Genomic DNA, 22566 nt, shown 5'->3' with positions numbered 1-22566 from the left:
CCAAAGGCGGAAAGACTGTGGGTACATGTAGCCTTTAAAAGATTTTTTTTAAATGAGCAGATAATAAGTTTTGAACTATTTGACACCTGTAAGAGAATTCATGTAGGAAACGTCTAAGTTAAAACACCTTTGGGCCCTGATGAGCATGCTTTTGCCAGATGCTCATTTTCCCTCCTTTAAAGTTGCAGCCTCCGGAAAAGGCCTCCTCCTACTTCCACATCCTCTGTGCACCCAGGAGGGCAGGGATTCCTACAGCTTCTGAGAGAAGGCGACTTCTGCTCCTGTGCTGCATGGGTCATCCAGGGCAGGGATCTGCGTGCCGGATCCTAGAGCAGGGCGCCGCCCCCCCCCCCCCCACCATCAGTCCTGCCTAGAGGGGTGAGGTTCAGAGGGAAAAGCATGGAGATAGATGCATGCTGGTCACAGTGATGCTCTAGTGACTGTTACATTGCTGTCTGATAGGGGTACCTGTCCCAAGAAAGCATAAGGTGAGTCTTTGGCCAGAATGTTACCTGTATTAAATCACAAGGTAGGGTAGTTCAATGTCACCTGTCCCTGACACACAGTGTTTGCCTGAAATCTCATCATTAGGAACATCTACAGATGCAAGTGTCGCTCTGCCAGCTCCCCGGGAGCTGTGTTCTTCTTGCCCACTAGTGGCTGGCCTGACAGGAACCTTCTGCCCCGCCAGCCTGCCACTTGCATTTTGTCAGACTATAGCAGCTGTTCTGGAAAAAAAAAATCCCCTGGGGCTTCCGGAAATAAATTGGGCACCAGATTCATGGGACTACACCCCTAGATTTCCGAGACAAAGAACCAAAGCTTGACTTCCAAGAAATTTAGATGTGTGTCTGTCCACATTCAGATACAGGTAATTCGCATCTTTACCACAAATGTAGGTGACAGAGACCCTCTGTGCAGTGTGCTCTTTCCACCTAGGTGTAGGTGAGTGCTCCCAAACCCTCTTTCTTTCCATCCCTCTGTCTTTCCTGGACACTTCTCCCTTTCAGAGATGTGGATTCTGCTCTAGTCTCTGTTGTCGCTGTGACTCTCCAGTTCCTCCCTACCCAGGGAGGACAGTGACCAGCTGGCCTGCGGAGGGGGGGGTCTCACCGTCATCATGTCGTCACACTTCATATCAGGCTCATCGTCATCTTCACTTTTGTTGTAGAACTTGCGGAAGAAGTTGAAGGCCACCACGGTGTAGAGGTAAACCACCACAGCCAGGAGACCCACAGTCAGAACCAGCTGCGAGCAGGAAAGAGACAGGAGAAAGGCGGTTGGTCTTCTCCACCCTCGGAGGTTCTTGGAGACCCCAAAGAAACAAGAAAGGGGACAGAGGAGGGGGTAGGAACGAAGGTTGCTCTACTGCAGGTGGAGAAAACGGGCTATGGGGAGAAGACAGTAACGCTGAGGGCTTGTGGACTAAATTCATCACCTCCAGCATCTCAGAACATGACTGAATTTGGAGGTCAGGCCCGTAAAGAGGTAAATGAGAATGAGGCATTTAGAATCAGCCCCACTCTGATCTAACTGGAGTTCTTACAAGAGGAGGACGTTAGGACACAAAGAGACAGCAGGAGCTGCAGGCACAGAGGGAAGAGCAAGTGACAAAGTAAGAGGCCAGCCAGGTGTAAACTGAGGACAGAGGCCTCCGAGTCTACCCCCACCTTGATCTTAGACTCCCAGCCTCCAGAATGGAGAAAAGATAAACGTCCGTAGTTTCCTTCCATCCATTGTTTGGGCCACGGCCTGGTTCTGTCACAGCAGCCCTGGCAGACACATACCTGGGGATGGGACTGGGCTAAATAATCTACGAAGGCAGTTAGGACTGAATAGAAACTGTGCTAGGAGGAGGTTCCCTAGGTTTTTTACAGAGAGAGCAGGGAGCTGAAGCTTCACGATCTGGCTTCCACTCCAACGCTGCTTCTAAAGAAATTAAAGGTTGGGGCTCTCTCTCTGTCTCTCAAAAAATGAATAAATCTTAAACAAATTTTTTTAATAAATTAAACATTCTTTGGACTGGTGGGTGTCCCTACATTACACGTTTTCATAAATAACCATGAGTGGAAAAGTGTGATAGCTTTGAAGTTAGTATAAGAATTATTTATGATGGTTTAGCAAAGTGACATTTCTCATCATCAACAAATCTGCCTAAAACCTTTGCAGGGGCACAGGACATGCTTATTTCCAGGCTTCAGGAAGTACCACAAATGAGGACTAGGCAGGACCTGCTCATCTGGCCCATTTGACAGACTGGGGGCTGAGCCGGAGCTAGGAAGATCACAGTCTTTATGAATACAAGAAACATATTCAGAGGCTCCTTCGAATGGTGAATAGTAACTTAGCAAACCGCAGACCTCACAGAATGCAGTTCGTTTTAGAAACAGACAAAGAACCTGGGCTTTGCACCAAGGAAGAAATGGGCTAGTTCTGCCACTTAGCAGCTGTGTGGTCTTGGGTGAGACAGCCTCTCTAAACGTCAGTTCACTCATCTGTCAAGTGAACATAACATCTACCTTACAAGGTAGTTGTGAGCCTGTCATAGTACTTGGCTGATGGCACCCAAAGCTGGGCATGTTGTTTTGTTTGTTTTTTACAATCTTGCCAGAGTTTATTCAGCAAGCCCATATAAAAAATTCATTGTTTCCCCTTTCCATTTAAGGTACAGTTTTGCGTAATGCCATTAAGCCGAATCAATAAAAACTGAAGTTTCAATATCTGAGTAAAGGGGAAGAAACGAATTCTAAAAGAGCATATCGTAATACTGGTATTCCACAGATCACACTTTAGGAAACACTGCCTCTATAGGATCAAACTTCCCAAGACACACACATAAAAATACACAATGGCCTTTCTCCCAGGAACCTATAGGGAAGCATTTAGCACGCTAAGCAAATACCTACATCACAGTCTGTCATTACCTCCCCAAACTTGAGTGGTTTGAATGCGGTGGCAAATTTCTACCTCTAGCTTTTCTCTGTTCTTTTCATCTTCAACTAAAACGAGAAACATTGACTGCTGCTAGTGCCAGAAACCTAGAAGAAACAAATCACCCTAATACTTGATGACCTAGCACCTTCTATCTTTCAGAAAATTTTTTGAGTATCGTTGACAATGGAACACTAGGTGCAGGTGTACAACACAGTGATTCGACATCTCGAATACATAAATGTAGCTACCATCTGTCACCATGTAATGCTGTGACAATACCATTGACTACATTCCCTGTCCTGAGCCTCTTATTACCACGGCTCATTCATCCCATAACTGGGAGCCTGGACCCACAACTCCCTTCCCTCTGGCAAACCACTGGTTCTCTGTATTTGTAGATCTGCTTCTATCACCTTTCACTGAAGAACAATTAAAGGTCAATTTGACTTTAGTTTTTTCTGGTTGGAATCCCTATTTTTTTTTTTTAAGGCATACAAGATGATTTACTAGGTGTACACATTGTAAAATGATACAGCAATCAGGTTAATTGACAGATCTGTCACCTCACACAGTTACCATTATTATCTGTGTGTGGCGGGGCAGGGAGGGTGGTAAGAACACTTCTGATCTACTGTCTTAGCAAATTTCAAGTATATGAGACAGTATTTTTAACTATAAGCACCATGTTTTATATTAGATCCCCCAAATCTATTTGTCTTATAACTGAAAGTCTGTACTCTCTGAGCAACACTTCCATTTCCTCCAGCCCCTGGCAACCATCATTCTACTCTTTGGTTCTAGGAGTTCAATTTCTTTCGATTCCACATATAAGTGAGATCATACAGTATTTGTATTTCTGTGTCTAGCTTATCTGACTTAGCATTAATGCCATCAGGGTCCATCTATGTTGTCGTGAGTGCTATGGTTTCCTTTTTTTTTTTTTATGGCTGATTAATATGCCATTATATATACATACCACATTTTCTTTATCCTTTCGTCTATTGATGGACACTCCGGTTTTTTCCATATCTTGACTATTATGAATAATGCTTCAATGAACATGGAATGCAGACATCTCTTTGAGATAGTGATCTCATACCCCTAAGTAGGATTGGTGGATCATGGGGTAGCTCTTCATCTAATTTTTTGAGGAATTTTCGTATGGTTTTCCCAATGGCTGTACAAAGCTGGGCACGTTTTAAGTTCATTCTTTTCTCCCTCTCCTACACAAAGGTTTAGAGACGTGAGGGAACTCCTGCCTCACTTAGGAAGTTGCACTTAATGAGGAATGAAATGCTAAAGAGTTTGAATTTGTTGACAGAAAGAGCCATTAGAGGATTTTAATCAAGGGAATGACCCTGACAGCACTGTAGAAGACAGACTAGACACTGATGAGACTGGACATAGCCATGACTATAGACAGATATAGATATAGACATATATGTGTGTATATATATATGTAGAAGTCATTGCTTCATAATCAGAAGCATGTAGTTTCCTGGGAAGTTTTCTAAATACATAGCCTACTTACCAATCCCCAGGGAATGTATCAGATTCATGGAGGAAAGGGTAAACCTAAAAAGAGTCTCCAAAGTGATTCTGAGATGCCCATCACCTGCTTTCCTCCCCCCTTTCCTGAACATTTGATTATATGTTCAGGGTTTCTAAACCAAGGTCTTAGGGCTCTTAAGTGATGGCCACAAGTTTGCAAAAACAATCTAGTAGTTCACGTGTTTGGCCAAGAAATGTGTACTATACTCTATGACCCACATTTGTCCACTAGCATACTACCTGTTGTTGGCTCCCCTCCCCAATCCGTATCGAGGCCCCTCCTGTTCTGCATCAGGATAAACCCAATACCTGTTTGCCGTTGTGAGTTACAGATGACAGAATAGTCCTCAGCGTCTTGAAGCCCATTGCAATGTCTAGCAGATGGGCAGCAAAGAAGAAGTTGTTGTAGTGGCCCAGGATCGACATGGTTGTATACCAGGCAAGGTAGAGAAAAGACTGTGGAAACAGAGGCAATTTAGTAACTTTTCAGGCATTCCGGCCTCATGATGGGCCCATTAACCCCCCCCCCCCTTTTTTTTCTCTCTCATCTTTGGGAACAGAGCAAGTAAAAGCCTGTCTGCCTTACACTACTGTTCCCCAGGTATGGTGAAGGCCCTCCATCTTTCATAAGCAATCACTGAATCTTTCTTGGCACACCCTAGCGTGTCACCCGATGGCATCTAATGACATCCCTGGCCCTGTGGCACAGAATCTCGTTTTTCCAGATGCCATACTCACGTTATCAGTAAAAACAACTCCCAGCTTCCAGATATGGTACTTCATGTCGATGGAACTCAGCCTAAAGGGGGACAAGTAATTTTAAAACTTATAAATGTCAGAATGCAGTTAAGTGTTTAATAAGGGGAAAAATTCAGTTTTTTTCCTCTCAGGTTTAATAATCTAAATACAGCTCTGAGTTTTGCAAGCTGTATGTGTTCCCCATGAGACCGAGAATGGTTGAATCATACATCCTGAAATTTTAATTAGTCTTTCTCTTTCAGCTCTTTGAGGCATAAAAGCTGATAGGCCTTTCCATTTTTTAAGGCAGCATTCTCCCAATATGTTAGAACCTAGAAGAAACTCCTAAGCCAGACCAGAGCCTGAGACCACACAGACATTCTGCAGTTCCTTCCTCTGGCATGCAGAAGAGGGCTGGAAAATCAAAGGATCCACTACGGCCAGACTTTGGATTTAAACTCCTAAGCTCTGTACCATGACACCAGAGAGGCCGCCTCTGCTTTGCTTTCTTCTACTGGGCTGAAATCAAGGGCATTTTTGTCCAAACCTAGGAGTTCAGCAATGCGTTCTGCTCCGTAGAGATCACCATACTTGTTAATCACCTAAAGAGAGAAGACAACAGGGTGGGTTTGGGCCACTCAACACCATCAGTGTTTTCTCTGGCCCCGAGGTCTTCAGAGCTTTGCTACACTCTGGGCTCTTTCAAGTGACTGATAAAGACATGATTCAAAATGCAACAGGAAAAAATAAAAAAAATAAAATAAGATTCCCCCCCCCCCCCCCCGGAGAAAACAGAAGTGACAGAGATAAGTGAAAAACGTTTTTTTCAAGCTGGTATCTTTTTGGAGCAGAGAAAGAAACTAGTATGCAGAAAGCAGTGATTGTATTAAGCTGTTTAGGGCAGCTGATTATAGCAATGGAGCCAAAACCTACATATGCTCATAACAAACCCTTCTGTGACTTACTCTTTTTGAGATACCATCATAAAAACAACATCAAATTTATTCATGTTTGTAGATGAAGAACTTTAAAAAATTTTTTTTTAATGTTTCTTTATTTTTGACAGAGAGAGAGACAGAGTGCAAGCAGGGGAGGGACAGAGAGAGAGAATCTGAAGTAGGCTCTAGGCTCCGAGCTGTCACCACAGAGCCTGATGCCGGGCTCGAAATCGTCAACTGCGAGATCATGACCTGAGCTGAAGTCAGATGCTTAACTGACTGAGCCACCCAGGCGCCCCTGTAGATGAAGAACTTAAAAAAACAAAACAACAACAAAAAAACACCCTACATTTCTTTGGTGGTCATGGAACTCTCCCTATCCCTATCCCCCACTCCCAACTGACAAGGCCTACCTTTCTCTTTACAAACTTGTCCCAGTAGTTACTAGGAAAAGATCTGAAAAACAGAATAAAAAAGGGAGATTCTTAGCATCAAGGCAAGCACATCAAGAAGCTTTGCAATCTGTGTCTGGATCTAGGATCTCCTTGGGTTTTGTCCTGCTCATTCGAGAATTCAGACTGATTGAAAGTCAGAGTCCCCACAGGTCTGATTTATGGTTTTGCTTCTTTGTGTTGACTTCTGGAATACTGGAGAGCCACTCTGCATTTTCTACTTCAAAAGTATGGTAAAGAGCCAGAAATTGTGGCATCAGACTAGACAGAAGCAGATCCATGCCTCCTGATCCCAGTATAACTGCAAACAAAAGCCTATAGGAAAACACATGCATTCAACCTTCCTTCACTGAGTGCCTAACTTCATGTTGGTACCTGGGGTAGCTGATAGGGATATAGTGGTGGAAAGTGTAGACAAGGTCCCTAACTTCATGAAGTTTCCAGTATGGGAATCATCTTTTGTTCATGTATGTGGGGTTTTTCTTAACCAGAGCGCTCATCCACTCTATTTTCCATTCCCATATAACTCCTGTGGGGTCTGCTTTTCTCAGGGAATTAGACCTGTCTTTTGGACGTGGTCCCCCCTACCATACCATCCCTAACCCCTCAGAGGCAATTTCTGCCCTGAGCCTAGGAACTCATACCAGCTCCACTGCAAATTGTCATTGTTCAAATTAAGGAAGGGCTGTCACTTTTGGGTAGGTTGGCAAAAACCATTTAAGATACTTTTCTCCTTTCCATCCTGAAATCGATCTTTCCTGGGAGAGTTCATTGTGAGTCTAGATTGCAGCCAAGGAACCTCTGACCCTTGGTGCAGGCATTCTTACTTCTGTTTGCCTTAATCTGAGTCCTTCTTAGTGCCTGTGGAACATAATAGTCTCTTATTTTATAAAGACCACCCAAGCTGGTGATAAGGAAGTGAGGACATCCCTCTCTTCATGGGCCTCTCAGAAGAACAACTGTGAGCAAATGCCACTTTTCCCTCAACAAACAAGCTGACAATCTTTAAACATTTTTTTCTGTAGGGAGGGGGGAAAGGGGAAGCAAAAGCAATTTCTTTGTTTCAAACATCCAAATGCCACTTAAAAGCAAAAACAGATGCTGGGGTTACAAAGTAAACTGGTAATAGGTTTTATCTCTGGAGGCATGCAAGTGATTATTTTCGTTTTCTTCTTTGTACATTTCTCTACTTGATTTTTTTCACGTATTACATTTAGAGCCTAAAATAAACAAAGCAAATAAAAATCAATCCAGGCTTCCTCTGTCCACACCAATATCTCCTTTCTCTTAAATCCTTTATCCAAATGGATAACATACAACTTGGCCTTGGTCACATTTGGTCCTTAACATACAACTTGGCCCTGGTCATATGTGGTCCTAAGGGTAAAATTCCACAAGTGATGCCACAGAGATGCTGACTGAAGGTTCCAGGCAAGACCCTTTCACAGACATGATCTTACCTTGGTCTGGGTATTCTTGTCCCCTGACTAGGTATGTAAGCTCCTTGAAGGTAGAAAACATAGTTTTACTTGATAATATACGTATTTTTAAATAATATCCTTTACTTAAAATCTGAGGTAGATGGGGGCGCCTGGGTGGCTCAGTTGGTTAAGCATCTGACTTCAGCTCAGGTCATGATCTCGCGGTTTGGTTCGTGAGTTTGAGCCCCATGTCAGGCTCTGTGCTGACAGCTTGGAGGCTACTTCGGATTCTGTGTCTCCCTCTCTCTCTGTCCCTCCCCTTCTCATACTGTCTCTCTCTCTCAAATAAACATAAAAAAATTTTTTAAATGTCAGGTAGATGACAGGGCCTTCAGAAGGGAAATGCATAAATAAGTGCTACTTCTATATATGAATGGTCAAAAAATAATACAAGATGCTCAACCTCTTTAGAAATCAAAAAAATGCACAGTGAGATGCTATTACACACCTACTGAATTAGCAAAATTATTTGAGTTTCTTAACAAGTGTAGCAAAAAGGCAGAGAAGCAGGAACTCTCATACAGTGCTGGTTGGAATGTTAATCAAGACAAACACTTGCATACCTTACTATTCAGGAAATTCCTTTCCTGATTTCCATTCTAGAGAAACTCTTTTACTTGAGCATCGGGTATAAAAGTATTCATTGTCCCACTGTTTATAAGAGCCAGAGACTAGAAACAGTTGAAGTATCCACTGTCAGGAAAATGTATAAATACACGATACACACATGACAGGTACTTATATAATGGAAAATGCTACAGCTTTGAAAATGACCAAACTATGGCTACACACATCAACCTGGGCAAGCTCCAGATGCACTCCTGAATGAAAGATTTCAATGACAGTATAATGCATGTAGCATAATTCCCTTTACATATAGTTCAAAATCAGTTGACATGAAACAATGGTTCCAGGGACACATACCTAAGAGGTAAACTATATACTAAAGCACAAGAATGAATATCACTGAAGCCAGGAGAGTAGTTAAGTGGGGGTTGGGGAGAATACGATCAGAGAGAACATCCCGGACTTTGAAGCTATCAGCAGTGCTCCATTTTTTAAAGTTTGTAGTTCATTAACAATATAAAAATAAAATAAAATCGCTCTCTGACATATAGTTAACTGTAAAAAGTAGGTTACGTGTATTGTGGTGCCATTACTGTGGAAACAAAGATTCATCCATCTAAAATTTTTAAAAATGCTATCTACACATTTCTCTACTCATGGGCACTGAAGCCACTTCAAATGAAAAAAAACATCAACAAATATCCTTGTTGGAACGTTTTAGTGTAATTGTCTTATTATCTCCTTAGATCCGTTCATAGAAGCTGAACTGCCTTTTTACTGAGACTTTTAGGCCAAATCACCTGTGTCACATATACAAGCATTACTGATAACTGCAGAAAGCTGACCAAAGAATCATATTATTTAAGAGTATACAAAAATTTCTGTGATGTGATGACAAAGGGTCAGAAATTAGGCCTCGTGTTTTCCTTTTTTTTCTTTATTCGAGCTGACTGGCACAGACATGGAGCAGGGGACAGGCTTTTGATTTGCATGCTCACTTCTTTTCTTCCCCTTTCTAGAGACTATTTTAAAAAGCTCAGCTGGGCCTTTACAGAGCTGCCTCCCTCAGTGTGCCTGACCCTCTTTGGATAAGGAGCAATTTTCTTCTCCCAGGGTCAGAGTTGCTGTTTGCAGACATGCATATTTTAATTGGCACAGCTAAGGGTTTCAACAGTCCCCTCTGTTTACGTATCTCTTTTCCTTCAACACATTAATTTATCTTCAAACTCTCATTTTCCCAGTTGGGAACACACTGGCATTACCTTCGCTAATGATGGCAGCCATTTTCTGAACAGGTAGGGAGAGGGAATGACCAACAGCTTGATGCCTACCACGTGCCAGGTGTATTGTACCAAGCATGTGACATACACTCATTGATCCTCCCAGACTGCAGGAGGTCGTAGGTATTCTCATGGCTCCGTTAATGAAGAGGAAATCAGGGTCTAAAAGGCTTCATTACCTTGCCCCTTTCACAGGCAGCTAAGTTACAGAGCTGACCTGGTAACCCGCCTCTGCCTGTAGAATCAATGGTCTTTCCCATCACAGTACTAATCACATACATGCCCATCAAGACAGGCTTAATGACACAGGTAGTAGCACCCCCAGCCAGATGGCTCTTTTTTTAATTATTTAAGAGACAGAGAGAGAGGCGCACAAGGAGAGAGACAATCCTAGGCAGGTTCCATGCTCAGTGTGGAGCCTGACATAGGGCTCCATCCCACGACCCTGGGATCATGCCCTGAGCTGAAATCTAGAGTCAGACACTTAACCAAATGAGTCACCCAGGTGCCCCCTGATGGCCCTATTCTAACTGCCCAAGGAACTGCCTATCCATTGACATTGGAAGGAGCTCTAATACTATCCAGGCTACTTTTTTGAGACAACTTCAGAGTTGGTGCCGAGGCAGGACTGCTGTGCAGCATAGGTGCTCTGGAAACAGATCAGATGATCTCAGAACCTCTGGGTCAGGGAAGCATTCTGTATGACTCGAACATGAAAACTACTTAACACTGCACTGGACCATCTGTTCTTAGTTAAATATGCTCATCACTCCCCGACAGGCTCCAGTCCCCCACTGAATGCATAGGGATACAACACCAGCGTTTGACGGGCAATGGGATATTTACTAGGAAGGCGGTAGAGAAAACACGTCCTAGAAACCAAAAAAAAAAAGGCTTCTATTAATCAGTCTCCAAGGCTGGTTAAGAACATGCCATTCTGTTTACAGGACAGACGCCTTTCCCTTTTTGGGATGGAGCTGAGGGGACACTTACGGTGTGTTGATTACCAAGCGGTCCCACTGCCCCTTGATGTCATCTTCAGATGGCTGTTCAGTGATATACAGGCCATCGAACTCCAGCTTCCTGGCAATTTCTTTTTCTCTTTTGAACACCACCAAAGGGACCTACGAGTGGGAAGACACTGCTTACTCAATGCAGGCTTTCTAATTCAAGCACCCTCTCCCAAGCATTTCTCGCAAATTAACCTTTCCCATTTGAGGGGGCAGTAATCTCTTATTTTTGAAGTTTATTCTTTTTAGTAATCTCTACACCCAACCTGGGGCTCAAACTCACAACTCTGAGATCAAGAGTCTCATGCTCTACCAACTGAGCCAGCCAGGCAGCCTGGGGGCAGTAATCTCTTTTTAGTAGGACTCTCAGGGTGCCTAGTTGTGGGTCCAAAGTCAAATCTCTTCTCACTCCTTTGGCTAATATGTTTCCTTCTCCAAAAATCTGGAGCCACCCTCATCTTGGGCCACCCTTTAAGGTTTGGGTTAAATAGCTTGTAGTAATACAAACTGGACTCCTTGACCCATCCTGGGGAGAAGGCCATATTTAGACCAGTCCCTGGGCCAAATGAGTTAGGTACCCTAGGACTCCTAGGCTGGAGTTGAAACATGACTTAGAAAGAAAATGAACTATTCTAGAATGGATTGCTCAGCCACAGAATACCATGGAATGTTCCAGCCCCCTTCAATGGCTAGGGTCATACTGATCTCATGGCACTGACGTTTGGTTAATGAAACACTAATTGGTTTCCTATTATCACTCCCCATTCTCTTACATTTGGAACTTTGAGTTTAGCCTAGAGATGGTGGCATGGCTATGGTGGCCTACCACAAAAAAAAGTAGAGAAGGAGGGGAAACTTGCTTCAACCATCAACAGACATACAATAATTCAAATAAGGGACAGAGTTAGTGAGGTCAGAGGGTGCTACTGAAATCCTGGGAAATGAGAATTCAGAATAGCCAGGGCTCCTGTAGCCAGGAAAGCTTAATGCAGACAGAGCCAAGGCTTCTCATTCAGCTGGAAAGCCACTGGTTATTTGGCAACATCCCTCAGGCTTTGGTCTCCAAACGGGTTCTTCCAATAACTCTTTCTCAAAGCTCACGGTATCTATAAATACCCATGCTATTCCTTTATTTCCAAGGGAAAAAAAAAGACAAAATTTAGACAGTGATTTGTAAAGAGTTGCTTCTTGCCCTTTTTATCTTTAACGTAACAAAACAACACCACAGAAAGAAAAGACTAATGACAGGAAGGTGGCAAAGGCTAATAATAGGCATTGCACCCTGTGAGGAACTGATGATCGCTTGCTAGTTAATGGATGATGTGGGAGGGAAAGCAAAGATAAAGCTACTCTGACTAATACCTGCTATATTGTGAAATGACTCTGAATAGTCATCATCATCATCATCATAATCATAATAATACTACCAAGTTTTAGAGCAGTACTCATCTCTGGAATTCGAAGCATTCCCCCCTTCAGTCTTCTAAGGATTTGTATATCCTTGTAAGTAGGACTTCCACATCTTTATTCCCTAGATAGTGTTTACCTTGTGTTTTCTCTAGGTCACTGGTATACCTGCACTGAATCCAACAAGCTGAGCCCTAGGATGGTAAACTAAGGTAAACCACTAACACTCTAGTGGTTACTATGTTTGTGTTCTGGGTCCCTCTATACATTTTAATTCATTTAATACTCCCAGCTACTTTTAGGGGTTGTGCTATTATTATTAACACTCATGTACAGAGGAGGAGATAGGAATGGTGAGGTTAAGTGGCAGAACTGTAAGTCCCACCCAGGCAGCCTCCAGAATGTGTGCTCTCATCATTACAAAAGAGTCCTTAGCGTGGATTAGAGCAAGTGGTCTCCCCACCGGGGTAGCTAGACTTCCCACATGATACTACAGTTCCTGGGGACGAAGAGAGGGCCACAGAGATAGGAATATATGTTTGGGACTCTTCCCAGGAGAAGATGGCTTAGTGTATGGCCAAGGAGACTTCCTACTTACGAAACAAAATGTAATGAGAAAAAAGATGTGGTATAGTAGCAACAGAACCAGACTTAGAAAGCCAAAAATACTATGATTCACATGAATATATAAAGATTCATATAACTATAGTAGTGTCTGAATATGGCTCCCGTGAACTATGTCTCCTCGTATTCACGCCCTTGTGTGGCTCCCCCTCATCTCCTGTGCAACAATGAATCTGGGCTGACCCTGTGACTTTCTGTAACCACCAGAAGGCAGTAAAGTGACACTGTGACAGTTCTAGGCCTAAGCTTTAAAAAGGCTAGCAGCTTCCGTTACTGTGCTCTTTTTGGAAAACCCCAAGCCGTCATATGCAAGAAGTCCAGCTACCTTGCCGGAAAGAGCATACAGAGATGCCAAACGGAAGGGGGAATGCTCTGAGTCTATACGGAGAGAGAAGTCCAGCTGCCCCAGCTGAGCCCAGCCTTCCACCTGTTCCCTTGACAACACTCCAGGTGTGAGAGTGTGCCATCATGGACAGTCCAGCCCAGCTGAGCTGACAGATGGTTGCTGGCACAGCTGCCTTCACACAGAGCAGAGGGATTGCTCAAATGTGCCCAGCCAAGTCACAGAATCTTAAAAAGTGATTGTTATTTTAAATGACTAAGGTCTCGGGAGGATTTGTTACACAGCACTAGATAGCTGAGACAGTAATCCATCAGTAAGTTTACTTCTGACATCTGAAGTAGTTAAAAACCAATAAATTTTGAAAGGTGAAAAGCATTTTTATAAAATTCCAACATAAGTTCCAAGATCAGAAGCAGCTCTCATTACTAGCTGCATGTGTGACTTAGCATGATGACTCTAATCCTATGAAATTCAACAGGAAGTATCTGAAAAGGGACTCCCGGAGTAAGGCTTCTTACAGTAGGGTGTGAATACAGATCACCTAGGAGGGCATGTTGAGTCGTAGCTTCTGAGGTAAAAGGCCAGGGGTGGGGCAAGATTCTGCAGTTCTAACCAGCTCCCCGGTGATGGCACTGCCACCACTCTCTGAACCTCAGGCTACAAGCCAAGTCCTGGAGAATAAAGGGCTCGCTGGGTTCAAAATGATGCATCTTCCCCAAGGAGTCAGATTAGATTCAGAGTAGCCAGCAACTCACCTTCAGGCAGTAATAGCCCACCACACAGACCAAAGAGATGATGGTGTGGATAATGGCCAAGGCCCGCAGTGCTGGCGCCATATACCCAGTGCTCTCCTGTAGGACGAAGAACACCATCGCTTCTTCCTCTTCCTCATCATTAAAGGAATTCCACAGGTTTGCAACGTCCTCTGTCTCTTCTTCCAAAGGCTCTTCAGTGACCTGGCCCAAGACACACACTTTCTTACAAACATCAGAAAGTACCTCTGCCAGTGGGCTCTCCCCCCATTTTTTCAGACTGCTAGCATATGCTATACACATGGTAGTAATGCAGCATTATTTGCTGAGGGAATGAGGTTTTAGGTAACTTATTCCTAGGAATCTCCAATGTCTATCATAACTACAAAGAAAATTTCCGAGAGAGAAATACTATCTCTTGAAAAACAAAAAAAATTACAAGAGCTGGGGTGCCTGGGTGGCTCAGTCGGTTAAATGCCCGACTCTTGATCTCAGTTCAGGTCTTGGTCTCAGGGTGGTGAGTTCAAGCCCCGCATTGGGCTCCGTGCCCAGCGCGGAACCTACTTTAAAAAGGAAGAGGAGAGCTTTACTACATGTGCTATGATCCCTATACCACAGGAGGTAATTTCTGAAATGCCGTGGCCTGGGAGGAGGTGAAGACACGAACGTGCACGTGCACAACTGCATGCGCGTGTGCTCGCACATAGTCGACATTTTTTCATTCTTTTTTTAGATGCCTTTGACATGCATGCCTTCAACTGCCATTCTTACACAGATGGCTTCCAAATGTACACCTGTGAGGCTTTCCACCTGCATTTCCATTGCCTGCTGGCTACCTTCACCTGGATGACTGTCTGCGGTCACTTCAACCTCAGTATGTTTAAAGCCAAGCTTTGCTACACGCCCCTCTACAGACTTCCATTTTTCCTCCACAGGCAAAGTGCTGGACCATAGGCAAAGGAAAGCCATTATTAGTTCAATCTAGTGGCAGGTTGATGTAGATTAAAGCAAGGTTTATACAAATCAGATTGATGGTTTTAGATAAGGAGGGAGAGAGGCAAAAGTTAGAATAGCCAGTTAAAGGCTATGTCAGGAATTCAGGACCTAGCATTCATTTATTCATTCCACTAACATTTATTATGTGCCTATGGTCTACAAGACCCACTTAGCAATGTTCAAAATCTTTATTTATCTTGATTAGTCTCTTTTCCCATATCCCCAAACCAACTACTGTTAATTCTTCCTTCATAATAGTTCTAACATATGGACCAATTATAACGGCTTTCTGTTACCTTATCCTTTAAGGAAAAAAACTTGTATTTACTATTCATTTTGAAATGCATTATAGTGCCTAATACAGGGTCTAGAATATAGTAGGTACCCAACAAATATTTGGAGAATTTATTAAGTAATGACTAGAACAAGCCTAAACTATGGAAATGACGCCCTAACTGGCCTTCCTTGCAAGCAGTGTCTCCATTCTTCCAAATGTTAAAGAGCATATCCTTTTTGGAAGCCAGGGACTTAGAAATTTCCTTAGATATTAGAATTTCTGCTCTAATTAAGGGCATAAGTTCTATTCTGATTTTTAACAAGTATATAGTATAGTGAGCAAATAACCCCTAAATGCAGTATCACCTTGTAAAAGAGCAGGATGAAGTTGATAGCGAAGGCTACAAACAGAGCGAGGAACCTCAGGTTGTAGAAATTCCTGGCCAGGTAATGCTGAAAAGGAAAGGACAGGCAGAAGTAGAAGAGTTCTGGAAGGGAAAGAGACCTTCCTTCCCTCCAACAGGAGACCTTTTCTGGTTAGAAATTTACACGGAACTGGCCCTACTCCTTGGTAACCACTGTACTAAGACAGTGCTGGACTTCTTATGACTTATTTGGGGAGAAACAGGAGCCATTGATTTAGAAAAGTGGCTCAGAATAATGCTAAAAGGAACTCTGCCCTGGTTTACCCCTCAGGGAATCAAAAGCCTAAACAGGTCACTAGCAGAGAACCGAAATGCTGCTGTTAGGGTGCCTGAGTGCATGCGCGCTCTATGCAGACAGTAAGTCTGTTTACAAATGATGAGTTTTCTACGCCCACAGAAGAGCCCTGCAGCTCCCACCCTGGATGTAGCCAGTCTGTGGCCTAAAGCCTTTGTCCCCTTGCAAGTCACTGCCTCTCCCTCTCCCTCTGCCTCTCCCCCTCAAGGTAGCATTCCCATTGCCATCTTCCCTAGAAAAATCAGCACTTGGGGGCACCTGGGTGGCTCAGTCAGTTGAGCTTCTGACTTCGGCTCAGGTCATGATCTCACGGTCTGTGAGTTCAAGCCCTGCGTCGGGCTCTGTGCTGACAGCTCGGAGCCTGGAGCCTGCTTCAGATTCTGTGTCTCCCTCTCTCTCTGACCCTCCCCCATTCATGTTCTGTCTCTGCCTTAAAAACAAATAAAAATTTTAAAAAATTAAAACAAAAAAAAGAAAAATCAGCACTTGAGGACTGGAATGATAGCAGTTTGGGAAAAGCTCTCAGTCTCTCTGTGTAGGAGGCTCTCACCAATGGTGTTGGGGAAGGTGTTGTCCTGACCATCAGCAGCTGCACCTCAGTGGGCAATTTGTCAGAGAAAGGACATTACAAGCTATGTTGAGGGCTGATTGCAGGTGGAATAACAAAGCTTCCAAGGAGTAACAGGAGAACCTAACATAAGAATATTCTTTCTGCATCCCAAATGGTCTGGCCGCTTCTGAGCTCTGGACTATGGCAGGCTAAGTGAGCACATAACACACGAGAGCTCACTGGCAGAGAGCACAGGGCATCCAGTGCTGGGTAGAGGGGCTGGAGCACTTGGCTTTCCCCAGGCTAGCCTCTTTTCCTTTTCCTCCAACACAAAAGGAAACAACAGATGAATGAGAGAAGAAAAGGAATGAGAAAGACAAGGAAGCATAACTAAGCAAACAGTGAAACAGAATCAGTGACCACTCGTCTGAGGTCTGCACCGGGAGCGTGGCCAGGCTAGAGTGCTTACCAGTAACTTGGTCTGATAGATTTCCAGCCCTTTGAAGAAATTAGCCATGAAGGCTTCAGGCTTCTCAACTTTCTGGCCCCGTCGCCGCTTCTTCTTCTTTGTCACTTCTGCCCACAGGGTGTCAGCTTGCTCTTCCTCCTTGGCCGTACCCTCCTTCTCCCCATCTTCCATGCTGTACGAACAAGAAGCCCACTCAGCACAGAAGGGCAGCAGGGGGCCTGGCCCAGATAGGGAGACTACATTAAAAAGAAATCTTGTAATTACTCCTTGAGGGTGGGAACCTCAGGTCTGTATCATTCCACAGTGCCCGGATGTCAACTTTGCATTTAATGAGCTGTGCCCACTTGGATGAGTCACAATCATGGGCATGTGTCAGTTGTAAATATGTTTGTAGTCTTCTTAAATTCAGCTAAACATTTTTTTTTAACCTTCAGAAAAGTTGTCTTTAAAAATTTTGTAAATGTTTATTTTTTAGAGAGACAGACAGAGCATGCGTAGAGGAGGAGCAGAGAGAAAGAGAGAGACACAGAATCCGAAGCAGGCTCCAGGCTCTGAACTGTCAGCACAGAGCCTGATGCAGGGCTTGAACTCACGAACCATAATATTATGACCTGAGCTGATGTCGGACACTTAACCGACTGAGCCACCCAGGTGCCCCGAGTCCTTTACTTTCTTAGACTGCTGGAATTAGTAACAGTACCTTTCTTCTAAGCTTGTGGTAGGAATTAAGTGAGATGCTGTATAAGAGATCTTAGCACAGACCCTGGCATGTAATACGTATTCAGTATCTTAGCACCACCATCAGCATTATACAAAGTTGCTAAGTGTGGGTATTCAATAATTTGTTTGGCGCGATGGTGAAATTCTGGTCTATTAGTGCAATCACAAAGTTAACAAGACCAACAGAATGTGTTTCTTGTATAGCTGGGGTAAAAAGAAGTATGTCCAGGACTTGTACAGTATGTGTTTCCTGCATTAAGGGAAATTAAGTTTTCTACCTACCATTGCAACAGAACAGTAGGTGCTATCAAGAACTATGTGCTGTAGCACCTCAAGTAGACGAAGCTACCAAGAACTTACTCTGTCTTCTCAGGCTCCACTTTTCCTTCTGCTTCATGTGATGCTTTCATTTCTGCTGCCTAGACAAAAATAACAATCAGGTAAGTTTTCCTCAAATTAAAGAGATCATGGTAATGAGCCATAAATGGCATTGGCCATTTTCATCTCCTTGGTCACAAGTCCTCATGGCTTTCTCTCTTCAGAATGTCTCTGCTCTTCTCAGGATCACAGGACATAAGTGTCCTGCTCCGTATCAAGCTACTCTGGAGAAATGCCAACACAAAGACTTCAAACTTAACAACTCAGTCGTCCTTATTATTCAACTCAGAGAGAAAACCTGTGTTAGGACCCCATGGCCCTGGTCCTACTGCCCCACGTGGTCAGGGTGAGATGGGACACAGATCACACCGGGTCCAATCCAGAACCTGCTTCCCCCAGGTTCCTGCCTTGTCTTCAATCCTTTTAACCACCACAATCCCTCTGAATGGTGACCATTGCACTTAGAATAAAATTTAAGCTCCTCACTGAGGCCTGCAAGGCCTATGTGATCATGGCCTTTCTCTCCATCCTTGTCTTGTACCACTTGACTTGTTGTTTACTACACCCAAGCACCCGGACTCATTTTCTTTCTTGGTACATTCCAAATCCTTCCCTGCACCAAGGCCTTTACACAAGCCATATCCTCTGCCTGAAGTATGACTACCCTCGTCTTTCCTGTGCCTGTCACCCTTCAGGACTTGGTTCAGATGATGTATTTTCAGAAGTCCCTTGGCCATCCTATTCATACTAGGGCCCACATTCACTTTGTAACACATGACTTTGTTCCTATCTTTCAGCATGTGTCACAAGCAATAATTATTTTATTGATTTGTTGTCTTCTTCCACTAGAAGTTAAGCTGTTTTAAAGCAAAAATTTTGGGGCGCCTGGGTGGCTCAGTTGGTTAAGTGTCCGACTTCAGCTCAGGTCATGATCTCGCAGTCCGTGAGTTCAAGCCCCGCATCGGGCTCTGTGCTGACAGCTCAGAGCCTGGAGCCTGTTTCGGATTCTGTGTCTCCCTCTCTCTCTGACCCTCCCCCGTTCATGCTCTGACTCTCTCTGTCTCAAAAATAAACAAATGTTAACAAAATTTAAAAAAATGTTTTAAAGCAAAAATTTTGTCTCTCTTGTTAACCAATGGATACCCATATACTAAGAATACAGCCTGGCATGTAGTAAGCCAAGAATGAATCTCTATTATGTATCAAACTCTGTCTGGGGCCTGGGGCTACATCAGGGACCACAACACAGTAAATAATTTTGCACCAAGGCCTATGGCTCTGATGCTTCCATCCCTGACTCTCCAAAATTAGGTGCCAGTTTTCCCCTATACATTTTCTTTACCTGGCACTCCTCCTTCCTAACATTTTTCATTCTTGTACTGACTTCCACAATGTCATTTTTTCCCCACTAAATTATAGGGATGATGCACTTCTCATTCACCATTGTATCCTCAGAGTCCAAAACAGTGAGAAGCACATACTAACTATTTAATAAATACTAACGAAATGAATGAATAAATGTTGTCTTTGGGCTCTGATGTCTTTGTACTTCTCTCCACATTGTTTTTAGGGCCAGAATGGTGCTGTGAGTTGGATGCTGCAGTGGAGGGGAACACCCAGAGCCTTCCATGACCAAGGGGACTCTGAATTACTGTTATTCCCTTAATCTAGTCAAATGATCAAAGTACAAATTGGATAGTGGGTGCATCTCAAAAATAAAAATGATGCTAAATCATATGATATCATCTGGACCTTTTGGGACACGGCAGAAGTATTGTCTCAAAAGAAAGGTCTCTCCTTATGCTTTGTAGGTTTCTCCCAGTATCTGAATGTTTGCATTATATTTCACTTTTATGAAAGACCTCCATCAGTACCTGTTGATGCTAAGTGAAAGAAATCCAGAAAGGATTTTTGCTTTTATGAAATGATAAACTTTTCTTTGCTTTATGCCATTTCCGCTTACAAAAGGTTTTTACAGGAACGCTCTGATTTGGATAGTGAAGGAAACCTACACCTAGTTTTCTATGCTTTCGGCTCACTGAAGAAACCTGTATGCCTAAGAACTAACCTTCTAACAAAGATGTGGAAGGCCATCAGGTGTGAACTCTACAATGTCAGCTGAAGACCACTCAGCAGCAAGACCCTGAGACAACCATCTGAGTCTTGCTTTCCCCAGAGCTGGAAACTGCAAGATCAGGATATGGGAGAGCTGGTATCTGCACGATGTTTTCCTGGGGAATTGGTATCAGACCTGATTGCAAGTCTATTTCTGGGCATAAATAAAGAGGACAGAACAACTTATGCTTACCTGTGCTCTCCTTTTCTTCTGTACAGTACTCTCTAGTGTAGGGGGTTCATCCTTGCCAATAATCTCAGAGAGATCACCCAAACCCACTTCAGGCCCATGCTTTAAGCCACCTTCTTTCTTTGAGCGGAATCCAAAGAGATCTGACATGATATCTGCATCTCCTTTCTCACCCTTGACGAAGTGGACTAGTTCCGGTGTAATACCTGGCTCAGTCACCTCTGCCCGCTCAGCCTCCATGGCATCGTCATGGATACCAAACTGGGTTGGGTCAGGCATGTCACCCAGGATCTTGGTCACTCTGATGTTCTTTGCCCCTTCCACTAGGCCCCCTCCAAACACTGTGCTCCAGAGGATCTGAAAGATTCCTCCCAATATGGTGAAGAACAACTGGAATAGCCCCACAAATAACATCCAGAAGAAAGAGAAGAACACCTTCACCAGCTCCTTCATGGTCATCTTCTTCACCTTCCTGTACTGCTTCCTGAAGTTCTTCAGGGTTGCCTTCTTCAGGAAGTTGGCAACGTTTTTCTTCACTGAGGCACAGGCCATGGCAAATGCAGAGGCAGACTCAAAAGACTTGTCATCCTCCTCTTCCCCCTCAATTTCTAACATGTAAGAAGAATCTTCATCTTCCTCCTCCTCTTCTGGCCTTTCGGCTGAGTCAGATTCAGAGATCTGAGATGCTAACTGCATTTCAAAGATGGTATCCTCACAGAAGTTCACAAACAGTTCCATCTTTTCTTGCTCTCCACCTTCATTGACCACATCAAAGATGAACTGCCGCTTAGATTCCTTCACCTGGGGCTTCTCCCACTGGGTTCGACTGGATTCACTGATCTCAAAATAAACGCGCTCAATTTTCTTGGCCCCACCCATGATCTCAATACGTCCTAGGTAGGGTTCGAAGTAATTTAGTACACTTTCTGCTGGGTCCAATAGGCACTTAAGGCGAGAATCATTTGGCATGTGTTCGGAGAGATTTGTCAATAACACTGCCACATTAAACCCTATGTCCTTGGCCGGCTCATGAAACCGGTCTACAAAATCAATGTAATTAAACATATCATTCTCATCAGCTTCTGCACATGAAAGGAGAAAGTCGATCTCTGACTGTGTGTACTGTTTTTGCCCTTCCATGGCCTTCTGGAATTCTTTTTTGGAGATAATCCCTTTACCATCTGGGTCATATTCTTTGAAGGTGTCTGAGCTGGTTAGGTCTTTAAGTTTCAAGAACATGTCAAAGAATTTCAAGATCATTTCTACATTGGTAGATGACTCTACCAGCGTGTCAACCATCTGCTTGCCAATAGTTCCATTTACCACATTCCCTGTGAGGCAGGTTCAAAAAGACATACAAATATATAAATAAACCCAAATCATCATGTAACTGGTCAGGTAGCTACCTCTAGAAGAGTTGTATGTCCAATGAGTCGGCTCTTTTCTGACTGTGATGGTTTAGAAATGGGTAGGACGGAGCAGCAAGCCATAAAGACTACACCACTAGGAGCCAAGGGGGAAGAAACAAAGGGAAGAAGGAGATGGCCACGCCAGTGCCTTTTATCTGGGCTGGGGCCTGGGAAGTGGTTTCATTATCAGATTATTGGGGACACATAGGGATAAGTGGTGCCCTCTTATCCCCTTAGACCTAGGAGGGTGCCCAACTAGATGGCTGGCATACACACTGGCAGCCAGATGTACTGAAAAGCAATGGGGAGAGGGAGAGGATAGGGAAGAGCAAAGCTTGGAGGTTTTCCCCAGTTCATTCTGGCTTTCCTATTGATATAAAATGAGTTGGTTTCAGGCTCTGTCCATCAGACCATGTGCCCCTCACTCATTTTTTTTGTTTCTGAAAATTTGGCTTTCTAACCAACGTCATACGGCATCAATGACCTGCCAGAAGGACAATCTGCGTGATTAGTATGGTTAGTGCTCAGACCAATTACAGTTGTGTGAATGCCTAGTTATACCAAACAGCCCAACCTTCCAGGAGGGACAGAAGCATCACCACCATGTCCTGAAGGAGATCCAAGAGTTCCTTCAGCAGCTCGATCTGATTGGAATCCTAGAACAGA

General features: G+C 43.8%; 1 protein-coding gene across 1 annotated transcript in view; it reads right to left on the bottom strand.

The window, feature by feature from the left end:
* Window positions 1–22566, bottom strand: part of RYR3 (ryanodine receptor 3) — a 524192-nt gene that overhangs the window by 6486 nt on the left and 495140 nt on the right. Inside the window, exons 88-99 of the mRNA XM_042989263.1 lie at window positions 22475–22556; window positions 20495–21822; window positions 18169–18227; window positions 17089–17260; window positions 15716–15802; window positions 14081–14281; window positions 10935–11065; window positions 6575–6617; window positions 5698–5825; window positions 5224–5284; window positions 4795–4941; window positions 1114–1248 (exon numbers count right to left, since the gene is read on the bottom strand). Of these exons, the coding sequence (XP_042845197.1) occupies window positions 1114–1248; window positions 4795–4941; window positions 5224–5284; window positions 5698–5825; window positions 6575–6617; window positions 10935–11065; window positions 14081–14281; window positions 15716–15802; window positions 17089–17260; window positions 18169–18227; window positions 20495–21822; window positions 22475–22556 (2574 nt within the window). The remainder of the gene's footprint in view (window positions 1–1113; window positions 1249–4794; window positions 4942–5223; window positions 5285–5697; window positions 5826–6574; window positions 6618–10934; window positions 11066–14080; window positions 14282–15715; window positions 15803–17088; window positions 17261–18168; window positions 18228–20494; window positions 21823–22474; window positions 22557–22566) is intronic.

Source organism: Panthera tigris, chromosome B3, assembly GCF_018350195.1.
Source record: "Panthera tigris isolate Pti1 chromosome B3, P.tigris_Pti1_mat1.1, whole genome shotgun sequence".
NCBI lineage: Eukaryota > Metazoa > Chordata > Mammalia > Carnivora > Felidae > Panthera > Panthera tigris.
The sequence above is the reverse complement of the archived record's forward strand: the minus strand, read 5'-3'. Positions and strand labels throughout refer to the sequence as shown.